Here is a 10,804-nt window from a genome sequence, read left to right on the forward strand (position 1 = left end):
TGATGATGGATACTGACCAAAAAAATAATATTTTAGCAAAATTTTACTTTTATGAAAATAACCCAGCTGCCTATGCTGGTCCACAAAAATTGTTTCGTGTGATTGCCAAAAAAGTACCCTCGAGAATTTACATTGTCTTACGTTAAACAATGGTTAGGAAACCAAGATGCCTACTCGCTTCAAAAACCTAAAAGACACAAATTTAAGACAGCCAATGTGAGGGTGACTAGCATCGGCGAACAACTGGATGTAGATCTTTTGTCAATGGCAAACCTAGCAGATGAGAATGATGGAGTTCGATTTTTGCTATGTGCTATTGATATTTTGTCAAGAAAACTTTGGGTACGACCATTGAAAACCAAAACGGCTAAGGAAGTGTTAGACGCGATGAAAGACATTATGGATGACATAGCACCAATCAAAATACAGAAGGTGAGATGTGACAGGGGGTCAGAGTTTAACAATCGTTGGTTTAAAAAATACATGAAAGACAGTAACGTGTACTTTTTTACCACCAATAATCCGCCTAAAAGTAATTTTGTGGAACGAGTTCAGCGGACATTGAAAGAGAAATTGTACAGAATGATGAGACATAAATAAAAGAACCTACCGATACATTGATGAATTGCAAAATGTCGTGGCTAGCTATAATGCAACACCTCATAGAGGTCTAAAGGGTTTGGCTCCTATTGATGTGACGAAAGGCAATGAGGCGGACGTGTGGGCGCAAATGTACCTGAAGAAATCGCCAAATCGACAGCCGGGAAAACCCATGATTTTATTTAGAAGAGGCGATTTAGTGAGAATCAATTTTACCAAAAAGCCGTTTCAACGCGCCTACCAGGAACAGTTTACCACTGAAGTGTTTAAAGTCGCTGATCAACTTTTGAAACAAGGGATACCTATGTACAAACTGCGAGATCTTAAAGGTGACGCTATTCAAGGATTGTTTTATACCTCAGAACTGCAAAAAGTTAACAAAGATGAAAACAGTTTATGGTTTATTGAGCGGACTTTGAAAAAACGAAAAAGAAATAACAAACTGCAGTACTTAGTGGAGTGGCAAGGATTTCCTAAAACATTTAACAGTTGGGTGGATGCTGATGATATCAAAGACATATCCGCAACGGTAACCTAATTATCATGGAACGGTATGTGTACATAAGAAGCGATGAAAGTAAAGCTTATTTCTCGGATAACCAAGTGTATCGCTTTAAAGTGCATTTGAATTCAGTACTGAGTTTGAATGGAACCTGGAGAGTCGCGCTTACGGAGTTTTATGCATCTGAAAACTCAAAATTGAAATCGGCAGATGACGTTTTATACATTTACACCGATTTATGTAAAGAAAGCATTGTGCATGGAGCAGAACAACCGCTGTAACGACGGCTTGAGAAAAATAATGAACGAGGTTGGGATTACATTTTGGATACTCCCTACTATGTACCAGTGAAAAAGACGGAAGCCAGAGAATTTCTTATTTATATAAAATCTAGCAGTGACACTTTAGCCACAGAGTTGAAGGAACCTGTATACCTCACACTTCATTTTAAACAATATCCTTTTTTGTGAAGAAGTAAAGAAATGACATTAAACGTTCCCAATTCTCAAAAGTGGGTGGATTTCTTTGATCGCGTTAGTAGTGGAAATGCATCTCTCAACCAATCTGGAGGTGGACGGCGTTTATCAGTGATACCAGTGAATTACTCAAAACCGATCGACGATAACACCTACCCTATAAAAGCGGTCCTACCGGCGGAGCAGACGACAGCGCAAGCCAAGTCTGAGCTTGGAAGACAGGATATAAACTCGAGTAGTGTTGTTGACATGCTTCAGTCATCCTCAAAAAGTCGACGTCGAGGGATCAAACGCAAGCGAAGCTCCTCAAGAGGTCATTCACCAACAAAGCGACGACGTTTAAGTGGTAAAACAAAGAGCGTTCAAAAAAAGAAGAACTCGAAAAAGAGTCATTATTCAGACAAAAGACAAAAGGACATATTTGAAATGAAATAGAAAATGTCTGTGTTTAATGAAGAAAAATTTAAAGAAGGACTCGTTTCCGAACTGGCTTTGTTCGATCTTCCCAGTACACAGACAAGTGTGACCAACATCTACGATGAGGAAATTCGGCCAATGTCGCAGACTTCTAGCGACGGTCCTTTTGAGTTCAGAATTAGTGGTCAGAATTCCATGGATTATTTGGATTTGAAAAATTCGCGGCTGTTCGTGAAGGCGAAAATCACCAAAGCGGATGGTACCGCCATAGGGGATAAGTCGGCCAATAAGGTCGGCCCCACAAATCTGTTTCTACAAGCGTTGTTTTCCACTGTGGAAGTCACCCTTCAAAACAAAGCCACCATCACGTGTAACTACAATCCGTACAGAGCCTACATTCCTACAATCCTGAAATATGGACCAGACGCTAACAATCAGCTGACTACACAGCTGTTCCAGATGGATGATGCCGATGCTCCAGGTATTATTACTTTGAGATATTGTATTGAATTGATCATGTATTTTATAGTTGTATTGTTATAATGTTTTGTTTAAGTTTTGTTAACGCTATTTTAAAACAAAATAATCATTTGCTTTACAGACGTCACCGATCCTAACGGTACTAACGATGGACTCTTTGTGAGGAATAAACTAGTGGCTGATAGCAAGTCCGTCGATATGCAGGGGCCCATTTTCCACGATTTGTTCGATATGGACAGGTATTTGCTGAATGAAGTGGACGTGAAAGTCAAGCTGTACAGGAGTTCCATCGATTTCTGTTTAATGGTTGGAGATGCCGTGCCTTATCGTTTGGTCATTGAGGACATTTACATTCTTACACGAAAAATTCGTGTGAACCCGGCTGTTATATATGGTCATTCCAAGATTTTGGAAAAACAGAATGCTCTGTACCCTTACAATAAAACGGAGGTCAAGTCTGTCAGTATTGCAACGGGCTCCACCACTTTCAGTTGGGATAACATGTATCAGGGCAGACGTCCCAACAAATTGATTTTGGGTTTTGTCAAGAGTAAAGCTGTGAGTGGAGATATTAAAACCAATCCCTTCAACTTTGAGAATTGCAGCATTCAGCAAATCGCGGTGTATTGTGACGGTCTCGCTGTTGAAAGCAACCCGCTTAAGTTGGACTTCTCCTCTACTGGTGGTACCTCGACCATACGCCCTTACACCGACTTACTGATGTCTGCAGGAAAATGGAGACAGGATGAAGGCAGTCATTTAGACAGAGCTCACTATATCAGCGGTTCTACCTTGTTTGTTTTTGAACTTGAACCAGATTTTTCACACCACGGCGAGTATTTGTCTCTGGCTAAAACTGGGAACGTACGATTAGATGTCGTGTTCAAGGATCCCTTGACAGAGCCCATGAGCTGTATCGTTTACAGTCAAGGTCCAGGATATTTCGAAGTGAACAAGGAGCGTGATATTATACTGTCATAATGGACACCTCCCAGCTAACATGTATGATTGACTGTGACCCTGTGTTAAAACACCGCGTGATTGGTGTATTTGCCGCTGACAAACTACCACAGAGTTTGCCAAACACCAGTTTTGGGTTTATATCCAACACTTTAGGTACGAGCACCATCGCGCGAGCCATATTGTTCACAGTTCCTCCTCTATGACCCGAATAAAAGGTAGAATGTAGTTGTGATACTTTAATAGTAATTCTTTTCTCTTTTTTAAGGCAATTCCTTTGCTAATAAACTGACGAATTACAAATTTTCTTTTGCTTAATCGCCGTTTCTCGATATCTCCCAATGCGATGTAGCCATGCATAATGTTGTATACAATTTGCACAATAGCCCTTAGCTGTGAGGAGTGTATGCTATTTAGTAAAACCTTTTTTTGTTTGTTGGATGAATGCAAAAGCAACAATAAATAGTATTTTTCCCTTTTCACTAATGAATCCATACTGATTATTTTTCGGGTTGAAACACTGTCATTAACTGACCAGGTAAAACGTTCGTTCTTAGTTTATATTCAGGATTGGAGTGAGGCGACAAATCAATCAGCAGGTATCCGTATTTTTCGGCAGTAGCTTTTTTGTAAGCATCCATAAAATATTTTACATTACCCGGAAAAAATTGTCTACCTAAGGTTTGAATTTGCATTTCATCTCGACCATTTTTAAACAGGAAAAAATAGTGCGTGTTTAGACTTATTGTACGAAACTCTCGTCCAGGGCAAAACGCATTTTGACAAATGAGAAGACAAAAGTACTTTAAATGGTGGGTGTATTTACAATAAATGTCAACCACATCTTTACTTTTGGCGCATTCGCTCATCATATCGTCCAGGATCAAGATTTTTTCATTGGGGTACTCCATATTCCAAGTTTCCAGTTCAGTTTTGGAAGGCAGTCCTTCAAAAAAATGTCATGTGCGGAATAGCTTTCTTCATTTCTGCGAAAAGAGGCTGATCTACGCCATAACAATAGTAAATGGCTTGGATTGGTTTGGTGAAAGCTCCATTGGCATGTTTTAACAGTTGAAAGACGAATGTACTCTTTCCCACATTACTGGGTCCTAAAATAATCAATACCAATAATATTATCAGTGTATCAACGTGTGTTGTCTAATTTTTTTTTATTCAAACAAAAACATTATGTAAAATATATATTTTTGTGTTTCATCTTATATTACGATAAAACAAAAATTCAATATTTTAGTAATGTCGCTGTTTACTAAAAAATAACTCTAACCTATGACTTGCGCTGTCGAGTCGACTTCTAATTTGACCAAACTTTCCATAATGGTGACTTACGAATGAATGATTTTTAAACCATACATGACACCTTATATTAGATCTCAAAATATTCAATTAAATAACGCAATAGTTTTTTAAATAATTGTATTGATTACATTACCATCACCAACGTCATACAAATATCTGATTATATATATATAATACAATAATAATATAATTTTTATACATATACTAAAACACCCACATAATGAATAGAATTACAAAAACCAACTTACAACAGCAAAGATAAATATGATAAAGTACAAACAAAATCAATTTAATTTTAATCTTCTGTCTAGCACTACGACATTTATAGTCATTTGTAATATCTTTAATTTCCACGTCTCTGATTTGTGATAGCACTCTGAATAAACTTTCCTTTCGAAACATTGTTTTTCATCTGGGAGAATGTCTAAGGTGGATATTGCCGTTTCCCATTCACGCAATACGTTTTCTTTTTCTATCATGCAAAGAATGTCGTCTAAGTACATTTCCAGTTGTTGTTTCTTGGTAAGAACAAGACAATCGTGCTTTAATTGAGATAAACAGGCATTTTGACAACCGAAACATTTTATTCTAAACATACAATGCATTTTGGAAGCGATTTCCCTAGCATAAATATAATTAAAAAAAGACTCCAGTAATAATTCATTGCTCATCGTTCATGTCACTGTAAAGGAACTATAATATCAAATGTCAAAATTCACAGATGAAAATGCTCCATAACTTCACGTTTTATCAACACTTAATTGTTTCATTCCAACTCCGGTAAGTTTCATGTAATGACATTCGCTAGAATGTTTTTCGTGTTCCACTGCCGGTATATCACTAACGTCCCATTCACTAATTTTTACTCCGCAAGCAAAACACTCCACAGTGTCACCCTTTTCAGTGTAAATGAATCCCGCTCTTGCCAACTCGAATTTATCCTGCTTTATTTGTTTTGGCCAAAGTAGAAAGGTGGCTAAGCGAGTCTCATATTTAGCATAATTGTTATATTTAACAGCACATCCAAAAAGTACAGTTTCTTTCATCGCATTCATTTTCAGATACTCTATTTCATTGATTTCTGAGTAGAGCAGTTGCAACGATACTGGGCAAAAGGCATTTGATTACAGTCCGAAATGGAATAGGGACATTGCCCGATACCATTCAATACTTCAATGGGCGATCCTTTATCATCGTTTACCGATGAAGTGTGTTGAGCTATTGAATTTGAGTCAGCGCTCTCCTCGACTAACCCTAATTCAAAATCCCAATACGTGTTACACTCGGGTAAACCCAATACATTTTGGGTAGGTTCTTCCATCACATTCCACTCGATATTCTCGTTTGTTGACAGTGCCTTTGACGTTAACGTCTCTTGTGGAATTTCTACAATGTTAGTCCTTTGCTCGTTTGATGAGGGTTCTACGGATTGCAATGCCTCAAGCTCGCTGTATGATGCATTTTCAGTGACAGTCGCTATCATATTCCCCTGGATAATACATCGTGTAGATTCAGAAGTATTTTTATGTGTTTTCCTTTTATCATCTGAATGTTTGGCGCGCTTTTTTGTGGTAGACGGCTTCTTGCGTGTATCACCATTTTCAAAATGTTTCTTAGTAAAGTGCGACCTGCTTCGTATGTGTCGTGACACGTAAAATTCCGTCATCCAGGCATTGCATGGAGCACAAAAAATTCTCTTATGATTATCCTTGACCACTTTCATCTCACGATTATCTTTGACTACTTCCATAATGCATAAGTTTTGATCACGAAATAAAATGTCAAGGGATACAGCTTTTTTAACAAATGCAGCTTTAGCTTATAGATACGCCTCCTAGAGCATCCTTGGATATGATTGGTTTATATGCCATGTATCATTACATACTCTCGTAGCATACTAGAGGTTCATGTACGTCATTACCGCATACCATACAATTTCTTTTTACAATGACCTTATTTGGTAAGCGTAATTCTACTAAACAGGTAGTTTTGTTTTTTCTTACATATAATACAAAATCGCATGTTATTGTCTATGTAAAAAGACATTACTGTTCACGATAAAAAGGAAAACTTTTTTCAAATACTTCTTGATCAATACAAGTTAAACATTTTTGAAACCAACTGACATCTTTGAATCTGGAGGATAAAAGTCCATCAAGTTTTCAAGTTTTACTAGAAATAAACAGTCCTCACAAATAAAAATTCCATTATGACATTTGAACTGGTGTAGACCAATTGTACAATACATTTTTATGAACTGCTATCACATTCAGAGACGGTACGCCACGTTATTTCGTTCAACGAATATTCGTGAAAACACCATCCGCGTTGAGCAGATAACAAAGACACTTCTCTAATGATTGCAGAACAATCTTCTTTATCTTTCAAAGAAAACAGCATAATACCTTTTGCCGGATAAAGAAAAGAAATGCTTTCAAAATGAATCATATGATCAGTTAAATAACGTCGTAATTTTTGGTGACAATTACTATCTGAAGTAAGTAAATATCTTATGGGACATACCGAGCTATCGAAAATATCACACATGTATGTTTGTGTTTATAATAATTTTAGGAGTCTAAAGGAGCGTTCACTATTTCTCTATAATGTCTACGACCATGCTGCACATTTCTCATTGGTAAGTATAAAATAGAGTCAGCGAGTCCTTGATCATTTACAAGTTCAATGCATGTAACTACAGTTATAAAATATAATCGACACTGAACACAACGACACAGTTTAACAGATTGTCTAGCCAGAGAGATATAAGCGGATTGTTTCAAAAGATTGACTCGCTCGTTTCCACACCTCGGGCACTCATCCATGCTTGTTCACCTAATACGGTTTAGGACGCTGCTGTCCTGCTCCCATCTTGTTGTACTTTGTTGCACCGTTAGCGACTCCACTGTTAGCGGCTACTTTGTTAGCGGCTACACTGTTAGCGACTTCCTAAAAACAACAACATAACTATAAACATTCTTAATACACACTATGTCAAGACAAGTTCTTTATAAACAAATTGTAACACCATCCATGCAAAATTGAAACCTGGATATATGTAAATATATATTTAAAAAAAATAAAGTAAATCTATATATATGACAAAATATATCTATAGAGAGAGAAAGAGAGATTTCTATAACATTCTTACCAATTTTTGTTCCACCTCTTCGGTCTGTTGAACCATGAACGTCTCCTCTAGTGTGTTAATGGCATCTCGTAGAGCGAGCATCTCTTTCCACTGAAGCCATACGTACTTGGAGCGTTCTTTTATTAACTGTCCGTTTTCAAACGCATTGTCATTAATATACACGTTCAAGTATCCTCCGCTTGGCTTTACAGTGATATATCCAATACTTAATCTCATCGATGTGTCCATAATTTTTACTTAAAATTACAACGAGTTGCTTCAAGTTTTTAAGCGAATATGTCGACGAAATATTGACGAAATGTAAGAACACCTCTTGCATGTGTAGTGTTTTTGAAAAAAAAACTGTGGATCTTTATATACATTTCAAGGTAAGAAAAAACACGCCCATCCACAAAGGAGGTAGACCAATCAAAAATCCACCAATAGCATCATATAATTGATAAAGAATTTAAAAAAGAAGACTTTTTTTCTTTTGAATCTTGACTCGATCGTTATTTAAAAAAACACATTCTTTCACACGAACAACATAACACCTGTTGTTATTACGAAATAAGTTAATTTAAAAGCATTCAGTGATACCATCTAAACGTAAATTTTAATTAAAACATAGCGCCAACAAGTCTACACCTGAAGCTCGCTTATTTTTAAAAATTATCACATTTTTCATAGTAATAAGAAAACGCCTGTTATTAATATAATTTAATTAAAAATATTCAGTGATACCATCTAAAAGTACACTTTTAATTTTTTAAAGCACAGTTGTGGAAGAAACATGTTTAGATGCTGTTTCAGTGAACGTAAGAACTGAAGTCGAAGGTCAGATGCCGGCGGAAGTTTATGTATCTGAAACAGCTGAAGCCGGAGGTCTGGTTTCGACGGAAGCTGATGTAGAATCAGCAGTCAGTCAAGGAACTAGATCCAAAACAAAGATAACTTGAAATTCAAGTTATCTTTGTTTTGGATCTAAAATACTTGAACTTTTTTTTAACTTTATTCTTTATTTCCTCCAAATTTTGAAGAGTTACAAAAAGTACAAAACATACATAATATATTACACAAAATAGACATGCATAGAATATACAATAAATAAAAACAAACATATTTAAAGGACAGAACACATTGTTATACATGTTGTAGGGCACTATCAAATTTTCATATTTGTTTTATCAATTGAATGTTCGTAGTGAAATGAATAAGATGTTCTTCGGAAGATGAACAACTATAGTTAGACTAATATGAAATGTGTCTGATTTTAAAATATTTATGCGAAATAAAAGGAATAGAAAGCTCTTTAGCAAACTAAATATTTGGGATTTAATTCAATGTAAAAAGTAACTGACTTTGGACATTGTGGTCTGTTAAAAGCTAATAAGATAGTAGACTGATAAAGCATGTGTCTGTATAGGTGATTAACTAATACCATTTCATATCTGTTTATCATTTAATTTACTGTACATATCAAAAGTAACTAATTATACAACTGTGCTGCCTGTCTCATTCATTTAAAATGCGGCATAATACCATATAATTAATGTATATCATTTTTTCTTAATGTGTTATATATTTAAGTGTTTTGTGACATTCACAAGAAAAATTGATTGTGTGGTTTTCATTTTTTTAAAAACATGGAAAATGTCATATTTATAATATAAAAACACATTCCTACTGTTAACAGGTTAAAACACCTACAGTTATTCCATTTTTATCTATTTATAATTGACCACTACATTCCTTTTGTTTTTTTATAAAACACATTCCTACTGTCAACTGGTTAAAACACTTACTGCTATTCCATTTTTTATCTCGATCCCATCTGACCTTTCTACCAGATGGACGGTAAAATCATCCGCCACCAGTACTGCTGGCTCTGAATTTCCAGTCTGCAAAAAACACACAAGCCTGTGTAAATGTGCACTTAAAATACTTTTTATAACAAACCAAGTTTTTGATGTGTACTTAAATATAAAACCATTGGAGTTTTTTTGTATTATTTTTGTTCTTGTTTAAGTTGTGTTTATAAGGTTGTCTCATTTCATATGCATACTGTTTAGAATGACAGTTTTTTATATTATCATACTGTCATGTGAGTTATTTGCTGTTGTTATACCCATATACAATTCATGTGTTAAACATCATGTTTAAATATCTATTCATTTCATTCATTATTAAATAAACAAAATACTGTTGTTGTTGTTAAAAGTATTTAAAAAAACAAAAAACAAAAACAAAAACTGTTTTAAGATACTTTATGCATTATAAATAAAAACTTTTGACTGGTATAATAAATCATTGGAGTTTTTTTATGTGTTTTTGTATTATTTTTGTTTTTGTACAAGTTGTGTTTATAAGGTTGTCTCATTTCATATGCATACTGTTTAAAATGATAGGGTTTTTATTATCACATGTGTGTTTTTCTATTGTTATACATGTACACAATTAACGTGTTAAAATCTAGTTTAAATTAACAAAATAGTATTAGTGTTTTTTAAACAAAGTATTTTAAAAAAGCAAAACAAAAAAAACTCAAAACCAGTTTTAAAATATTTTAAATAGAACTTGGAACATGCATTATAATAATGGAATATAACATTATTTGTACATACCGAAGATCGTTCACTAGAATCATGTAATTCTTTTGTCTCCTTCAAACTGCAATAAAATAACATTTTTTCATTCATTATACCCCCCAAAACAAAGTTTGGGGGGGGGGGTATACTGGAATCGGGTTGTCCGTCTGTCTGTCTGTCTGTCTGTCCGTCTGTCCGTCTGTCCGTCCGTTTTTTTTTGTCCGGGATTCATCTTTGTCGTTATTGAACAAATCTTTTTCAAACTTTCAAATATTAATGACCATGATGTAAACCTGTGCCTCCGTGGATTTGGTCAGAGTCGCATGATCCTGAG

The 10,804-nt window shown here is 35.3% G+C and overlaps 1 protein-coding gene across 1 annotated transcript; it reads left to right on the forward strand.

Annotated features, from left to right (window-relative positions):
• The first annotated feature begins 886 nt into the window (after positions 1 to 886).
• LOC128240042 (uncharacterized protein F54H12.2-like) lies at positions 887 to 10,038 on the forward strand. The gene is made up of 2 exons (XM_052956527.1): positions 887 to 2,476; positions 2,597 to 10,038. Exons 1-2 carry the CDS (start codon positions 2,017 to 2,019, stop codon positions 3,454 to 3,456), a joined length of 1,320 nt encoding a protein of 439 aa, XP_052812487.1. The 5' UTR covers positions 887 to 2,016; the 3' UTR covers positions 3,457 to 10,038.
• The last annotated feature ends 766 nt before the right edge of the window (positions 10,039 to 10,804 follow it).

Source organism: Mya arenaria, chromosome 7 (assembly GCF_026914265.1).
Source record: "Mya arenaria isolate MELC-2E11 chromosome 7, ASM2691426v1".
Classification (NCBI taxonomy): domain Eukaryota; kingdom Metazoa; phylum Mollusca; class Bivalvia; order Myida; family Myidae; genus Mya; species Mya arenaria.

Excerpts from the sequence above, each read along its gene's own strand:
- LOC128240042 (XM_052956527.1), top strand. The coding sequence starts at position 2,017 with ATGTCTGTGTTTAATGAAGAAAAATTTAAAGAAGGACTCGTTTCCGAA. Across the intron at positions 2,477-2,596 it reads GGATGATGCCGATGCTCCAG|ACGTCACCGATCCTAACGGT; the intron begins GTATTATTACTT and ends TTTGCTTTACAG.